General features: G+C 42.3%; 1 protein-coding gene across 5 annotated transcripts in view; it reads left to right on the top strand.

Moving 5' to 3' along the window:
• The window catches only part of Gnb1 (G protein subunit beta 1), a 57,965-nt gene that overhangs the window by 19,457 nt on the left and 20,441 nt on the right, over window positions 1–18,067 (top strand). For 3 of the 5 annotated variants that reach the window (XM_055615128.1, XM_055615125.1, XM_055615127.1), the window contains exons 2-4: window positions 3,100–3,148; window positions 11,186–11,282; window positions 17,006–17,044. In XM_055615128.1, the coding sequence (XP_055471103.1) occupies window positions 11,226–11,282; window positions 17,006–17,044 (96 nt within the window). In that variant the 5' untranslated portion in view covers window positions 3,100–3,148; window positions 11,186–11,225. The remainder of the gene's footprint in view (window positions 1–3,099; window positions 3,149–11,185; window positions 11,283–17,005; window positions 17,045–18,067) is intronic. The other 2 variants (XM_055615129.1, XM_055615126.1) reach the window with 1 other exon arrangement.

Below are 18,067 nucleotides of genomic sequence, written 5' to 3'. Positions count from 1 at the left end.
GGGAGGGGGTGGATAATAAATTCTTTTAAAATAAAGGTTGAAGTGTCATTTGTATATCAAATACCAGCATTTAAGAGACAGCCCTAGACCATGTCAGAAAGGAAGGGGCTGTGGGTTGGACACATGCTGGTCATTTCTACTCACGAGAAGGGGTAGTCTGGAAGGTTTGCGCTGTGCAGCATGCTTAGACAGCTTCATCCACAGAAGCCAGATGTATATTCATAGCAGGGTGCTGCTTGTCTGAATAGCTGTTTTGTCCAGGAGATGATTATCAGAATACTTTAAAAGTTCTGTTGTTGAGTTTCTTTGTACAGTTGGTGACAAATTTGTATTTACTCTTATCTGTAAGAGTAGTCGGTGTTACCTAGTGTCTTCTCTTAGTTTGATCTTTGAATTTGACTGTTGCCTATTTAAATTTTAACTAAAAATGATTTTATAATTTTTTTTTTGTGCTAAAGATGGAACCCAGGGCTTTATGTATGCAAAACATGTACTCCTGAACCACACTTCAACCATTTTAACCTTTGAAATTTATACCTTTTACTTCTATTTTCTATAGTGGGCTACTTTCTCAAAAAGAAAGGTGTCTCATTGTGTGTTCATGCCACCTGGCTTTGACACATATGTGTCAGTAGTATTGTCCTGCCATTATATCAGTCTCCATACACCCTCCCTTTGCTGAGAGTGGACTTTTTCCTGCCTTCCTGCCTGGCGGGCGCTTTGGCTCCTAGGTTCTATGGAGGTTCCTATGAACGGGGCAGCATAATTAGACTGTCAATATTGTCAGCACCTAGACATCTGTTATGTGCCCCACTTTTCCACTGTACCTTGGACTAGATAGTGTAACTGTGTGGAAGCATGTGGGTATTGGCTTTGATTTTATTAAATTCTGGTTTTCCACTTTTTTTGTTGTTTGTTTGTTTGTTTGTTTTTAAGGGTGGTATTTTCACTTTGCCCTTACCTTTCTGTAGGACTGGGAGTCTTGCCCTGAGTTCTGATTTTAACCACAAGTAAGTCCAAACAACTTTGATGAACTCAGGCTGAGCAACTGAGACAGCTAAGCAGCATCTTTCTCCACTGTAGGGTAGCATGTCCACAGGATTGGCGTTTGTACACAGTAGCCACCTTGTGTCATGATGGTTACCTGGTGTATTCTGAAAGAAAGAGAGCTTGAATCCCCAGGAACTCCTGAGTGTTTCAGATAGAACACATTGTGATTGATCCCTTTATCTCTTACTATGAAAAAATGCCTAGGAAGATTTTTGTATAGAGATTGGGATAATTATGGCTTTTACTTTAGAAAGGAATACTTTTTGTATGGGGGGGGGGGTTGAGACAGGGTTTCTCTGTGTAGCCCTGGCTGTCCCTGGTCCTCATTCTGTAGACCAGACTGGCCTCAAACTCACAGAGACCTGCCTGCCTCTGCCTTCTTAGTGCTGGGATCAAAGACATGCACCACCTCCTGGCTGTAGAGGAATTCTTACCGAGGGCTGCAGTGGGGCTAGTGGGGCTGTTGTAACAGACATTAGAAGCTGGGCTCTACGCTTGCCAGTTGCTGAACAACTCACCAGAGAATAGCTTTACCTTAAACCAGGGTAAGATGGATATGGTGGCCACACCTTTAATCCCTGCACTCAGGAGGCAGGGGCAGGCTGGTCTATGTAAAGTCTATTCCAGGCCAGACAGCTACACAGTGAAACCCTGTCTCAAAAACAAAAACAAACCCTCAAAAATTAAACAACAACAAAAAACCCGAAACATGCAGAGGCAGGCAGATGTGAGTTCTGCCAGCCTGCCCTACAGAAGTCCAGGACAGCCAGGGCTGCTACACAGAGAAAACTTGTCTTTGAAAAAATAAATAAAATTTTAAAAAAGTAAATAAACATCAGGGTGCTAGGTTGAGACCCTTCTTCAGACTAAGAGAATTTGATGGTTCCTCAGGCATGTACCTATGGGACCTTTTCAGAGAGGATTTGTGGAGGTGGATGTAGCTTGCTTTTACTGATTAACTTGTGTTCCCCCCACTTCCCTTTCAACACCTACATTTTCTTTTTTGGGGTGGAATTCACATAATAGAAAATTAAGGCATTTTAAAGAGAATGATTCAGTAGCACTTAGTATATCTACAATATTGTGCAACTACCTCCCTACCTAACTCTATATTTTTGTCACTCCAAAAGGAAGCCCTGCACACAGTAAAATTTCACTTTTCATACATGGCCCTGGACAACTCCTGTGTCTATGAATTTGCCTAATTTGGTGTGTCATAAATAGAATTATCTACTATGTACATAGCGCTCTCTCTCTCTTTCTCTCTCTCTCTCTCTCTCTCTCTCTCTGTGTGTGTGTGTGTGTGTGTGTGTGTAGGTAGGTAGGTAGGTCAGCCACGACAACTTTTGGGAGTTGGTTCTCTCCTACCTGATGTGACTTCTAGGTATTGAACTCAAGGTCATTAGGCTTGGTAGCAAGTTTCTTTACCCACTGAGCCATCTTGCCAGCTCTGTTTTTCTGTTTTGTTCAGTGTTTTTGTGATTGCCACTTTATTTAGAGACAGGGTCTCATTATGTTGACCAGGCTGACCTTGAACGCAAATCTGAACGCTGTTTTAATTAAAGGCATACACCATCATGCTTGGTCTCTGTTCATTCATTCATTTACTTCATTACTTTTTTTCTTAAAAAGTAATTTATTTTGAGTATTAAAGAGATTGGAGAAAGTTTTAAGCCCATATGCTTCCTAACAATTCCTAATTAGTCACTAAGAGACGTAATAGACTGGCAGCAGTGCCTCAGCCCATGGTCTCAGCACTTACTGATTTTTTTGAGACAGGGTTTCTCTGTGTTGCCCTGGCTGTTGTGGATCTCACAGAGATCTGCCTGCTTCTGCCTCCCAAGTGCTGGGATTAAAAACATGCACCACTCTTACCCAGCCATTTCTTTATTTTTTTAATGCTAAAAATATTAAGTGGTGTAATGAGGAAAGTAGTTTTGGGGGGAGAAAGTAGTAGAGGGTGATTTATGTGCTCTTCCTGAAATGCAGCTCATGTAGCTGTTTAGCACAGTCCTGATTTGATGGAAACAACCTTTTCTGTTGTTACAGATAGACTTACATGTGTGGGAAACCAGACCAGAAACACTTCTGAACTAAGGTAACTTCACATGTATAATTGATACTCATCAGTTTTTGTGTCCCCCACCCTGGGGAGGGGTCATTTTGAGAGGGTTTCACTATGTAGTTCTGGCTGTCCTAGACAGAACTCACTGTGTAGACTAGTCTGGACTTGAACTCACAGAGATCTGCCTGCCTCTGCCTTCCTGAGTGCTGGGATTGAAGGTGTACTCCATGCCGGTGTCTTCTGGGAGAGCAGTCATCTCTCTATCCATAAAAAAGATTTATTTATTTTAGGTGTATGGCTATTTCGCCTACATAAGAGTGTCTGATACTACTACATGGATGAAGTGTCTCTAGAGGCCAGAGATGACATTAAATCCTCTGGAACTGGAGTTAACAAACAGTTGTTAGTCCCTTGTATTTGTATGTGAGTACAGGTGCCCTCAGAGACCAGAGAGTTCAGATAGCCTCAAAGCTGAATTAAAGTCTGGTCTTCTGCTCTTAATGTCCGAAGCATCTCCCAGACTCTCCATTCTAGTTCTTTGAAACAGAGTCTTTCACTAAATCTGGGGCTCACTAATTACACTTGGCTGGCTGGCAAATAAGTTTCAAATTTATTTGTCTGTGGTTCTCCAGCACTGGAATTATAGGTAGCCAAACAGCTTTCTACTTGAGTGCTTCAGATCTGAACGCAGGTGCTCGTGTGTGTGTGTGTGTGTGTGTGTGTGTGTGTGTGTGTGTGTGTGTCTATCTGTCTGTCTGTCAAAAGAGTGTGTCTTGCCCTTCAGAAAGAGAGGCTGGCCTTAAACTGACAGAAATCTGCCTGCTTCTGCCTCCTGAATGCTGGAATTAAAGGTGCATGCTACCACCGCCTGGGAGTAAAGCTCTCTTAACTACTAAGCCATCTCTCTAGCCCCCTGGAGCCCCAAGTTTGATTTCAGGGTAGTTGATCCTCTAAAGGATATGTTCTTAACGCATTCCAGGTGCTGCAGTTTTATCTGCTTTAGAAACCTTATGGCAGAATTGCTTGAGGTTGGCAGATAAGGCTAGCTGAGAGAGCCAAAGTTGTTTTTGGTTTTGTATCAAAGTCCTTGCCTTTGGTGTTTATCAAGGCTTCAGGTCTCAATAAGTTTAGGCTTGAGAGATGTTTTGTATTACTTGTGCCACTGCCTGGTAGGACTTGACCCTGGTGTTAGGGGAGTGAGATGAAGCCCATACAGTCCTGAGAGTGAGTGTCCTGAGGCCGTGGGGCCTCAGTGGGGTGAACTGAACTACCTACCTTCCGTTTCTAAATGTTTGGAATCTGAGCGTTGAAATCGCATATTCTGTGTGAGTTCACATAGAGTCAGCTCCGCAGATGGACATGACGTGGCTTTCAGCTCTTGATTTTTCTATGGTTGGTGAACAGGAGACTTGTCCTTTCACCGTAGTGTACTTTGCCAATGGCAGGAGCTTGTTTCCCTGTGGATGAATGAAGTAAGTTGTCCTTAGAGAGGGAAAAAGCCATTGCTTAGTCCTTTCTCAGGACTCAGCCCATTAGGACAGTTAGCGCCATTAGGAAACCAACTATACTTGTTTCCACTGCAAAGGGGTGGAACTTAAGGGCTTCCCTTGCTGTTTGGTGAAAAGCAAGTCATGTCCAGAGAAGGCATCTTTGTTACTAAGTACTTGCCCATTTTAATTCCTCCCCTTTGGGGAAGACATGCTGTCACTTGTTTGACTCCAAGTGAGTTTTGAGAGGACAAAACCTCGGACAGAGTGTTTGAGAGTAAGTCGTCACTGATTGGTTAGAGCAGTGACTATCACTGAGTTCATGAGCCAGAGCAAATGGCTACAATTTTCTCTCACCACCTTTTCAAGTTATGCTGATCTCTGGCCATGATCTTCATGTAGCATGAGAAATTGGAGAAAAGGAGTGTGAGGCAAGCCAAGATGTTAGGCAAACTTCATTGGGGGTGAGGGGCTAGTAAAAGAAATGGGAAATTTCACAAGGAAAACAACAGTTTCTTCTGTCTGAGTTTCCCTTTTAAAAAACACTGTACATCTGAATTTTTTTCTTTTTTCTTTTTTTCTTACATTTGGATTTTCAGTCAAGAATCAAGATTCAAAGTCCACAAATAATTTGGGGGTGGGGTGTCAGAAAAGAGGTTTGAGTTAGTATATTAGTGCATAGCCCAGGCTGACCCAGTTCTCAGAGTCCTCCTGCCTTAGCTGTTTGAGTGCTGAGATTAGAAGTGTGTTCTGCCTCGCTGAATTTAAAAGGTGAGTATTAATAGAAAACTGAACTACATGCAAAAACTCAAACCACTTGGAGACTTCCTGTCACCAAACTAGAATCATCACTAGCTCATAGCAGATCTTATGTCTTACAGATGTCCTCACTCATGTGTTTTCTGCTTGTTTTGAGGAGACTTTATTCTTAAATACTTTGTACCTATAAACATAAAGTCATAAACAGTACTGTTATCACGCTTACAAAATGTGTTGGCAGTTTGCTTCCTTTACAGCTGCTCAGCTGTGCTGTTCGCTTGGGTTTGGCTTCACAGTTGGTCATATCTCTGCCACACTCCCTCTTTTTCTGATTGAGATCAGTTCTTACTTTGCAGCCCTGGTTGGCCTGAAATTCACTATGTAGACCAGGCTACCCTCAGATTCTCAAAGAGATCTGCCTGAATTTGCCTCCCGAGTGCTGGGATCAAAGGCATTGACCCACTTCTCCAGCCACTACCATAACCTTAAATCTTGTAGAAATTCTTGCCATTGAAAATAGCATCTGGAAGTTGGGTGGTGGCACAAGCCTTTAATCCCAGTGCTTGGGAGGCAGGGACAGGCAGATCTCTGAGTTCAAGGTTAGGCTGGTCTACAGAGAGTTCCAGGACATCCGGGCTATACAGTGAGACTGTCTTGAAAAACTAAAGAAAGGAAAGAAAACAGCATCTCAAACAAGGACAGTAGAGTACTTTGCCATTGTGACTGCTACTCAAATGTCAGCCATTAACCTTGGAGTTCTGTTGAAGGGGACATTTCAGAAATATAATCACTGAGAGGCTTATGGTATGGGGCAGTATAAGACTGATTAGCTCATATAATTTTTGTTTTAGCTCAGTGACATAGATGATTGTTTTTCGAGGCAAGGTTTCACTGTGTAGCTTTAGATGTCCTGGAACTCTGTAGACCAGGCTGCCCTCATATTTGCTTGCCCTTGTCTCCCAAATACTAGGATTAAAGGTGTGTATCACCAACCACCGAGCTTTATAGATGATGCTATTCCCAGACCATAGTGAAGTCCTATTTATATGTTGGAGAAACTGAAATTATTTTTCAAAATACACACCTTTTAAAAATTTAAATTATAGTGTGTGTGTGTGTGCGCGCACACCCACATATAGAAGTCAGAGGACAACTTGGAGGAGCTGATTCTCCCTTCCACCCAAGTATTATTGTTAGTGACTGTCTAATAGTAGGACTCTGAGGTACCCTGTCATGACTTCCTTCACAGGGCTCTGCTGCCGCCACCACCTTTGTCCCAAAGTTGTGGAGTTTTACAACTCATAGCTAGCACTCATGTGAAGTGTTCTAATCGTGCTGACATTTTATGTAAAGATACTGTACATTACTTAAAGAAGATCACAGCAACTTGTTTGTCCCGTAGTGGGCAAGCACCCTACTTCTGAGCTATATCTTTAGCCCCATGCTTTTAAATTATTTAAGTTTCCTAAACAGTGGTTCTGAGTGAAAGCTAAAGACAGATGTGGGTCACAGGCAGTCATGAGGCCTCAGCAGGTCCTGTCTTAGTGGATTAGGCTGGAAAATGATGCCTCAGCACAGCCAGAGCTTACCTGGGACATGCTCGGGAGGAGAAGAGATGCCCAGGCAGGCAGACCTGATGGTGGGATTTTCAGAAGGGCCAAAGGACTAACAACACTGAAGAGAAAGGCAAACGTGATTAACTGTAAGTAAGGTTTCTTACACATACAGTCCTTTTTATTACTAGAGTAGCGTAAACAGCATTGTGGCATTCTCTTTTTACTTGTGTGCTGCACTCCACTCACACCGTGAGGAGGTGATACTGGAACAGCAGATGATGCTGCGTGGCGGGAGAGAACCGGCTTGGGGTTATCCCCTGTTCTTGTTGTATGTGTTGTGACACACATCCGTATACAATGAAATAGATAAAATATGAAAAAAATACTAGCTGTTACCATCTTTTTCTATTCTTCTGGATGGGAGACAGAGGTGACTGTGTGGAGTCGCTCTTTCCTCCCACCTTTACACGAGTGGATTCTAGGGATTGAACTCAGGTCATCATGCTTACAGAGCAAGAAACTTAACCCATACAGCCTAAAATCGTTCTTTTAATTGGATACTATAGAAAAAATGCACGACAGTCACCCAGCTATATTGCTTAAAACTAGAAAAATGGATTTATCAGAAACCCAGTGAGGAATCTTTATAAAGCTAATGGGCTATCCAGGTGACTTTGAGTAAAGCTGCTGGCTGCCAAGCCTGAGGAGCTTTTTAGGCAGCTCAGAAAGATCCTCTGTTTACAAAACTCTGGTAAGTGTGTTGTTTTCAGTCTCAAGATGTAAACGCTTTAGTGCTTATGTCTGGTTCGACTAATTCAGGGCACCTTATGACTTTGGCTGCTATTTCTTCTTAGATTAATGCTGGATTGAGTAGAAGGTCTTTATAGCCTGAGTGACTTTTAATAGACTAGGGAGTCCTGGAGGATAGTGATCCTGACTCTGTAAAACCATCAAGAGGATCTGCGCTTTGATCCTGTGTAAGGTAAAACATGAACAGAACAAACATGACAGTACATATTTCCATCTGTATTTTTATTCACTTGGGATTTTGTTCTGTCATACAGGAATATTCCTAAGCTTTGGTCCTTAGGTTTTGTGTGCTAAAGACAGAATGGCCCAGTCTTTTCCTGCAAAAGTAAATAATGTTCTCTAGTGCCAGAGATACCCAGTGAGGCCTGAGGTATTCTCCCTTAGTGAAGCTTTGCTAATAAGTCAAGAATCCACTCAAGAAACACATTTGAAAACAACTACTGCAGCTAGACATGTGGCACGTGCCTCTAATACTAGCACTGGGGCAGTAGTCTACAGTGTGATTCCAGGACAGCTAGGGCTACACACAGAGACCCTGTCTCGAAAAAAATAAACCAAAAAAAAAAAAAAAAAAAAAAGGGAAAGGCAGGAGCAGGGTGAGGAGCACCAACAGAAAATGAGAATACCACTGTAATCAGAAATCTTTCGCAAGCTGTGGTGCTGCGTACCCTAGGGAGCTGCGACAGGCGGTGGTCTAGGACTGTGGAGGCACAGTGAGCGGCACCTTGTGGTTTTCTCTTGGTAGACCATGCTGGTGATTACTCTCAAACTCACTTTTCTCAGCACTTAGTGAATTCACCCTTCTTTTTGTCCTGCCTAGCAACAAAGGCACTGAAGTGGAAGGGATTTTATAGTGTGGGTGTGCAAAATAGGAAGGTATAAGGACTTTAACAATTTGGGGGTTATCTAGATGATTTGTCCTAGGTGTGTTTTACTCTTAATGAAAATAACAGTGATCCCAGCACTGGGGAGGCAGAAGCAGATGGATCTCAGTTAGACGCCAGCTTGGTGTACAGAGCGAGTTCCGGGAGAGCCAGGGCTACATAGAAAAACCCTGTCTTGGTCGGGAGGGGACAAAGAAGAGGACAACGGTTAGTTAAGCATTTAATATTTTTTAATGATTTATTATTATTGTGTACGTTGGTGGTCTGCCTGCTTGTATGTGTATGTGACAGTGTCAGATCCTCTGGAACTGAAGTTACAGACAGTTGTGAGCTGCCATATGGGTGCTAGGAATTAAACTTGGGTCCTTAGGAAGAGCAGCCCATGTTCTTAACTGCTGAGCCATCTCTCCAGCCCACAGCACTTGATATTATTAACTTTAACTTTTGAGAAAGAATTGAGACAGGATCTTGATGCACAGTCCTAGGAAGCCTGGAGCCCACTGTATTACCAGAGAGGCCTTAGACTCAAAAGCGGTCTTTCTGCCTATGCATCTTCCAAGTTCTGAGATTCTGGGCATGCAGAATGTGTGTATGTGTTTATGCATGCACACTCATCTGTGTGCATATGGAGGCCAGCCCTGGTGTTTTACCAGTTCTCTAACTCTCTCACTGAACTTAGAGCAGCAGTTCTCAACCTCTGGGTGGCAAACCTCCTTTGGGGGTCAAATGAGCCTTTCACAGGGCTCACCTAAAATCATTGGAAAACACAGATACTTGTATTATTCGTAACAATAGCAAAGTTACAGTTAAGTAGCAACAACAAAATAGTTTTAGTTAAGAGTCACCACAATATGAGAAACTGTATTAAAGGGTTGCAGCATTAGGAAAGTTGAGAACCACTGACCTAGAGGTTTCCATTCCAGCTAGATTAATTGACCATTGAACCCAGTGCCCTACTTCCCACCTCCTAGCACTTCTTTATTTAATTTTTATGCAAAAATTTTGTTGACTGTGGGGGAAAGGGCCGGAGAGGTGACTTAGGGGAGGGGTGGTTAAAGCATTTGCTGCTCTTCCAGAGGACCCTAGTTTGATTCCCAATCCCTACTTCGCAGCTTACAACCATCTGAGTCAGGTTCCAGGGACTCCAATGCCTTCTTGTGACCTGGGGGCACCGAGCATTCATGTGGCGCACATAAACCATGCCATCAGAACACTCATACTCTGTAATTTGCATGGAGAGCAAATCACATGGGGTTAAGTAATTACATCTTCAGTTTTATGGTGCTTTTGATCACAGTTATGATTGATTTAATAACATCTTTGTTGGAGTGTATCCTGTATACCAGGTATAGTAGTATATGAGGCCTGCTGTTCTAGTACTTGAGATTCTGAGACAGGAGATTTGCTTATCAGTTCAAGGCCAGCATAGGCTACAGAAATAAGTTCCAGACAGGCACACAGGCATTTCTATGTATAATTTCCACTGGGGAAGACGCCTCCTTTGTTTTATTTTATTTGGTTTAGTTCTTAGAGACAGGGTCTCTGTGCAGGTGAGCACCATCACGCATGGGACTTCATACACTGTAGGCCAGCAGTCTACGAACTGAACTTTATCCCCAACCCAGGGAGTCAGGTTTGTTGAACTATTTTTGAAGTCATACATCCCTGGGTGGCCTCAAACTATATAGCGAGCGGTGACCTTAAAGGGTGGCTGGTCCTGCTGCTTTCTCCCAAGTGCTGGGATTAGGGTAAACGGCACCACACCCATTTGTCCTGGGGCTGGGCTCAGATCTAGAGCTTTGCGCATGCAAGGCCCACGTTCTGGCAAGGGAGCTTCTGTATGCTCAGGTGGAACAGTCATAACAGGATGGTTTCACTTGTCTCTGACTGTGGGGATGTTGTCTTACATGACTGGGTATTGCCACACAGCACTTTGAGCAGCCTTAGTCAGTCCATACCTAGAAGGGTCAAGGTATTTCAGAGCTGCCTGGGACCCTTCAGCCTTGCGTTTGGGGGAAATAGAGGACTTTTGGATACCCCTATGTCCTTCAAGGCTCATGAATACTCCCAGAGCTTCAAAGTACTAGTTTTCCAGTACTAGTTTTCTCAGTCCTGCTTCCTGAAGAAAATACTCCTGATTTCTCCAGGTAGTAGCTATTCTGGTTGTCCAGCTTTGTTTGTTTGTTTCTTATTTTGGAGAGACTCAAAATCTTTTCACAAAAGAAAGGCCTGTGCTCTTTTAAGTGATATTTATTTATTTATTTATTTATTTATTTATTTTTGTTTTTAGAGACTGGGTCTCTGGTACAGGTGGCATTGAACTTAAGATCTTCCTTCTTCAGCTGCCTAAATAGTGGACTGTGCCAGCACTGTTGGCGCTGATGGTTTTCTTTTTCAGTCTACCATGTTTTCAGCAATCTGTTAGCAGTATATTAAAAATGATGGTTATGTTTTTAATTCGGTTCTAGAGAGGGTTTTAAAAGTCTGGTAAGTGCCGCAGGAAAGTTCACCGCTTTATGAGGCCATAGCTCTGAAGTTTTCAGTTATCCATTTCATGCCATCTTTATTTTGCAGAGCTTGAATTCTGAAGTGTGGAAAGCACTGAGTCCTGAAGATGAGTGAACTTGACCAGCTGCGGCAGGAGGCCGAGCAACTGAAGAACCAAATCAGAGTACGTAGCCATGTGTGTTTGTTTCAGGTCAGAGGTTACCTGCTGTTGTATGGGTAACAAGAGTGAGAGGAGAGTGGTCTCTCCATGCAGGTCACACATCGAGATGTCTGCTCTATTACGTTGTTTCACTTACTGTAACTTGTTGCTTGTATGTACCTGGCGTGTTCCTGTAAAGTTTATCAAAGCCTTTGAACTTTCCCTGGGGAACTAGGTTTTGTCCCTCCTTTGTGGCTACTGTACTGGAGTCCACTATGTCAGAAGGTGGCATCAGCTCTGAAGAGCAAGGCTACTAAGTTTGAGGACAGAAAAGAGATTGAAAATGAAAGGACCAGTAAAGTGGCATTTTAGGTGTGTCTGTCTGTCTTTTCTTAATTTTGAAATGGTTTGTGCTCCAGAATGACTCTTGGAATGTACATACAGCTCTTGGGCCACCAGGGAACAGCTGTGTCTACCAGAGTACAAAACTAATGAAAGACAAATTTCACTTTTTTTTTCTGAGACAGGATTTCTCTGTCTCACCTTGGCTGTCCTGGACTTACTTTGTGGACTTGGCTGACCCCCACAGTGCTGGAATTACAGGCGTGGGCCACTCTGCCCAGCTAATTTCATTGTACTCTGATTCCTTTCTTTTGGGGTGAGGAGTAGCTTTGGAGTAGTGCTAGACATGGAAGTGAGAGCCCTCACACATGCCAGGCAAATGTGGATATTTTGGTTTTGGAATTTGTATTTTTGTTACTTGAGACAGGGTTTCATTCTGAAACTCTGACTCTCCTGGAACTCACAATGTAGACAAAGCTGGCCTTAAATGCAACATTATACAGAGACAGTTAATTCAAGTATGTGGTTTGTCTACCCCCTTTCCCCTAAACTTGATCTAAAGAACATTAAAAAAAAGACATTATGGTTACCAGGAAATCCCAGTTTCCAGATTGTTTACAGTTTTGTGTATTTGAACTAGCCTTCTGGCTTTCATGTTCTCATCTGTAAGGATCTAGCTATCCTTCAGAGTCTCAGTGAAGTCACTGACAGTGATCGGTCTTTGCGGAAATAGTAGTTCATGCTCCCTTTAACTCATCAGTTGTGTTCACGCTGCCAGTGGGACTACATGGGAAAATCTCCAGCATGATTTTAGCCAACTTTTTCTTGAAGTTAAGAAAACATACCAGAATTACCTAAGATTTATTTTAGAGCCACAGATAAAACAGAAAATATCTTAATATAGATTGCTGGTCAGTGCTTTTCAACGTGTCTGCTCTACTAGAGTTAATAAAACACATTCTTAAATATTTGGTGTGCTATAAAGTTATTTCCTGAAAAACAAATTTAAGTAATGCCAGAAGATATCTTGGTAATTTGCAAGTATAGTACTGAAGTACATCTCTAACCCTGATATAAACCTAAAATTTTTTTAGGGTTAGGATTTTTGGTGGGACGGTTCACAAATGACTGCATTGGATTTGGGCCTTGCCTCTCAATCCTGCACTACTTTTACAGTGGATTTAATGCCGTGGAGTCTCTAAATGGGAATGGAGACTTTTATTAGTTTGCTTTTGAGACAAGGTCTCACTAGGAAGCCTCGACTGTCCTGGATACGTAGACCGCTGGCCTCAAACTCACAGAGAGCACCCTGCCTCTGTTCCAAGTTCTGAGAGTAAGGCTGTGTGCTAGGTTACGTGGCCAAGAATACTCTTTAAAAAGTAAAATTTAGTGGTTAAGTTTAATCCCAGCACCACCTATAACTTTAGCTCCACAGGATCCAGAACTCTTCTGGTTTCCATGGGTACCTGCATAAACATAAAGTAAAAGAAAACAAAAGCCACTTTTTAAAAGGGTATGATAGAAAGGAAGAAAAAAGTAAAATGTTCTCTACCGATTGCCTACTGAATTCGTGCTTCTTGAAGAATTTAGTGCAAGGGCTGGAAGTGTCTCTTAACTCAGTAGTCTAGTGCTTGCCCAGAGTACTGGAGGAGTGGGCTTGGCATTTCCTAGTGATCTGCGTCACTAGGAAAATGGGAGGGCTGCCTTTAGTGTGAGGGCCAGCCTGGGTTGCCTCGTGAGTTCCAAGCCAGCCCTGTCTTAAAATCAAAATCAGGAGGTTGGGTGTGGCAGCACACACTGTCAGTCTTAGCGTTGAAGAGGCAGAGTGAGGTGGCTATCTCTTGAGTTCTAGGCAAGCCTTGTCTACATAACAAGTTCTAGGACAGCCCGGGTTATATAGAGACTCTTTCTCAAAACAAGCGCACAAAAAGCAGAAACAAATGGGGATACAAAGTAAGTAAATTGTAATAAATAAAAAATTATATTAAAAAAATCAGAAGCAGAGCAGATAAGGTAGTTCATCAAGTAAAGGTTCTTGCTACCCAACGTGTAAGCCTGTAAACCTGCCTTCTGTCCCTGGAGTCCATGTCAAGGTGGACGGAGAGAACTGACTCTACAGAGTGTTCCATGATCTCCATACTCGGTAACACGCACATGGACACATATATCAGTCACAGTTTTGTTTGTTTGTTTTGCAGGCAGGGTTTCTCTGTGTAGCCCTGACTCTCCTGGAACTTGCTCCATAGACCAGACAGGCTTCAAACTCATATCTCTGGCTTTAAACCTTCTGCCTCCCCAGTGCTGGAATAAAAGGAGTGTGCCTATACACTTTTTTTTTTTTTTAAATTTTTATTTTATGTGCATTAGTGTGAAGGTGTCACATCCATTGGAACTATCGTTACAGACAGTTGTGAGCTGTCATGTGGGTGCTGGGAATTGAACCCAGGTCCTTTGAAAGAGCAGAAGGTGCTCTTAACCACTGAGCCATTTCTCCAGCCTGCGTATACATTCTTAATAATACTTTTTTAAATTATTAAGAATCAACAAAAGGGGGGCTGGAGAGACAGCTCAGAAATTAAGAGCACTGGCTGTTCTTCCAAAGGTCCTGAGTTCAATTCCCAGCAAACACATGGTGGCTCACAACCATCTATGAGATTTTGTGCCCTCTTCTGGCATGCATGCACACAGGCAGGCAAAATACAATATAAATAATAAATAAATCTTTTTTAAAAAATTAACAAACAGTTTCCAGCTAGATGTGCTCATATATGTATTATAGTTCTTGAACTTGAAAAGTGAAAGCAGGAGGATCAGTATTCAGGGTCATTCTTAGCTACATAGAGTTTAAGACCAACTTGGCTACATTAGGCTCTCTCAAAAAGAAAAAAAAAAAAAACCAAACCTTAAAAAAATGTGGTGAACCACAAAGAAATGACAGATAATTCTAAGTATTGTGTGTTCTTTGATTTGTTTTTCATATGAAGCACTGCCCCCTGAAAAAGTAACAAAACAAAAAACAAACCAGAAACAACAAAACCTGCCAAAATTAAAACACACATCTTAAACACAGAGGAACCAACTGTGATAGACCAACTGTACACATGTTCCAAAATGGAGTGACCCAGGACTGAGCTGACCTCGGCCCAGACTCTTCAGTTGTAGTTTGAGGTGGCAATGCCTGTGTGAGGTGGGCGGAGCCCTTTCTGTGGTAGTGCTTTGTACTTACACCCAAACAGAACAAAAAATTGAGGGATTGAATGGATTCGTCTTCATGAGTTGTTAAGAAATTATTGTGAAGCCAGGAGGTAGTGGCCACACACCTTTAATCCCAGCAGAGGAAGGTGAAGTTTGAGGCCAGCCTAGTTTACACAGTGAATTCTAGGCCAGTCAGGACCAAGGCACTCTCCCAATTCTAAATCAGGCAGTTTCAGGCCAGCAGGGTGGCTTGAGTTCCAGCCCTAAGACCCACCTGTAGGAGAGGATTAGCTGCCAGAAGTTGTCCTGTAAATTACACTTGTAAATTGAAATATGGTCATGATTCTATGTTAAGCAAGTCAAACCCTTGCTCACCAAAACAAAGGTGGCTGGAATATGGCCGCTTCATTTTTCATCTGTTAGGACCAGTTGCAGTGTCAGAGATATTTAGCCTTTTTGGTCTTTGGGTTCCAACCAAGGTGAAGCTGCTTAAATACCTTTTTTTTTTTTTTTTTTAAATTCTTACCAGTCTTTCAAACCTAAAGCTATAGATTGTATCAACAGTCATGGTGTTTGAAAGTATTAGACTTACTAATTGGCATGACAGAAGGCCTTGACAATGACTTACTATTAAAAATCCTTGTTGTGTACTTTACTCCAGAAATTTTTATGTAGAAATAATTGGTTATATAATTTCTTGTTTAGATTACAAGCAGAATCATTAAAGGCTGAAATTGGGACCTAGAATTTGGTCATACAGTAATAGTCATCTCTGTATGTTTACCATTGTCACCAGTTTGTAAAAGTCCCGCAGACTTCATAAAGTAAAATCCTGCTTCATAAAGTAAAATCCTTGGACACAGATCTGCTCTACCTCATTTAAGAATCTGGCCTGTTGGCAGCTGCCACTTTGAGGTAATACTTTGCGGTCAGTGTCTTAGTCAAGATTTGTCAGGAGTTCCTTTGAATTATGCCTCTACTGAAATTTTGAGCTTTTAAGAGTTCGTTGGTGTACTTTTTTTTTTTTTTAACTCTTTTATTTACATTTTTTTATATCTTTCTACTCCATCCCAATCCCTTGCAACAGTCCAACACCAGGTAGGAGAGAAAAAGGGTTAGTGGGAGGTGGGCCCAGTTCTCTTACCTGCTTCCTGCTTGGTAAGGTCGTCGGGTTCCTTGGAGCCAGTCTAGTCCTTGTTTCAGGAGATCTCCTAATTCTTGTCTCACTGCAGCAACCAGGAGCCAAAGGGGGGAAGCAGCAGCCTTGTTCTTTCTTGGAGCTCCTCCACACTCTCTGGGCGCTCACATTTATTCTTTCTCCAGAGTCCTAAGATTGAGACTATCTGCAGCTGGCAAAGAGCTCCCCTAGAGCCCACATGAGGCAAAGAGTCTGCTGCTGTGGACCATCTGAATCAGCCCCACATCCCACACCTGGGATTAAAACAAAAACACCTTTATATCCACAACAAGAGTTGCTTCATTTTCCTTCATAATAGATATCTTTGTATTTACAAGTATGTGTTATTTTGAGATTTCACAGCTTATTTCACTTATTAGTGAAATACTTAATATGGTAAATATTAAAGAAAAAAATTGCCATAGTATTTTTTGGTAGGTGTTAGCTACATTGGTAGGTTTTATAGATAGAAAAGATCGCCTGCTGCTCTTTTGTTGCCAGTCGCGTTGGAAATTTATAAACAATTGTAGATCCCTTGCTTTTTCATAAAACTTAGATTTAATCATTGTTTAGCTTAAAAATAAAGTTCTTGGACAGTGCATTCTCAAAGGGAAGTTTTTTTGTCCTGAAAAGCTAGCTAGTTTTCAGCTTGTTGTTGTTGTTGTTGTTTTCTTTGCAACACTTGTGCTTTCATGTAAACTGTCGGAAAGACAGAGCAGGTGTATGTTGGTTTGGCTCCCAGGCTGCTCACTGCCGGACCAGCTTCCAGCATGGTTTCACTTGGGCCTGTCTGCATGTGTTAGTTAGGTTTAGGGATTGTGAATTGTGTCTGTTTTGGCCTGAACAACTCAAAAGTGGCCATGGACTTGGGAGTATTAGAGAAGAGTTAGGAATACGAGAGAGGAGGTAAGAAGAGTGCCCCATCATACACACTTTGCTTTGCTTCCAACAGTTAGTGGAGGCTTTCTGAAGCTGTGGTGGGGACTGAGGTTGGAAGTATGAAGTCTACTAATTCCCATCTGTTGTTTCATAGGATGCCCGTAAAGCATGTGCAGATGCGACTCTTTCTCAGGTAAGAAACGGTGCCAGCCATCAGTCGTCCATAATGCAGTCTGCTGTGGGCTTTTATCTTCATGTGGGACTTCTGCCCTGTCCTGTCCTGTTTTACACTGCCAAGGCTCTTCATTCAGAGGTTGTTCTGATGATGGGCTATGAGGACCAGTGAATGAGCTCTAAGTGAAATTAAGATCTCTGCCATATGACCCAACAATTTTACTGCCAGACTTGTTTCCAGAAGAATCAAACTGGTTTTAAAATATGTACAGGGCTAATGAAATGACTCAGCAGGTGAAGGTGCCTGTCACCAATCTTGGACAAATTGTTCTCAGACCTCTGCACACGGGGGCCACCCTCCTACCTAAATAAATAAAAAGCACTTAAAATACATGTATGTTCATCAACTCCTGTTGCCATGTAATCAGTGCTGTAATATAACACGTTGTCTAAATCCTTTGGGGAAGAAAAGGTTTATGTAATCATCCATCGTTGAGGGACGGCAGGGCAGAAACCATGGCGGAGTATTGTTTGCTGGCTTGCTTTCTCAAACAGCCCAGTCATTTGCTTAGCTCACAATGTTCTAGACCCGCCTGTATCAAACTAGCAGTCTAGGCAATATCCCACAGATAGGCCCACAGAGGAATCTGATCTAGAGAGTTCTTTAATTGAGATTTCCTCTTCTCTTGTGACTCTGTGTCTCAAGTTGACAATAAAAACTGACTAGCACAACAGAAACCTGTACATACACACACACACACACACACACACACACACCCACACACCCCTTCTCCTTGAGGAATCGATGGCCTGGTCCTCACACCTCTATAGATAGACAGATATCCCCCCCTGTGTATCCGTGTGGTAAAGTGTGATTTTGTGTGTTAGGTAAAGGTGGAGGTAACCCATAATTTAATAAACCAATAATAAAATTGTAGCTATTCTGTAGTAGTTACATGGGCATATAAGCTCATGTTCTGAAAGTGTCCTACTGCTTGTACTGGGATGGTGTGGGATGATACAGTGCCCGTATAGACATGCT

This window comes from Psammomys obesus, unplaced genomic scaffold (assembly GCF_907164565.1).
Source record: "Psammomys obesus unplaced genomic scaffold, mPsaObe1.curated_primary_1811, whole genome shotgun sequence".
Taxonomy (NCBI): domain Eukaryota; kingdom Metazoa; phylum Chordata; class Mammalia; order Rodentia; family Muridae; genus Psammomys; species Psammomys obesus.
Note: the sequence above shows the minus strand (reverse complement) of the source record. Positions and strands in the feature narration are given on the sequence as shown.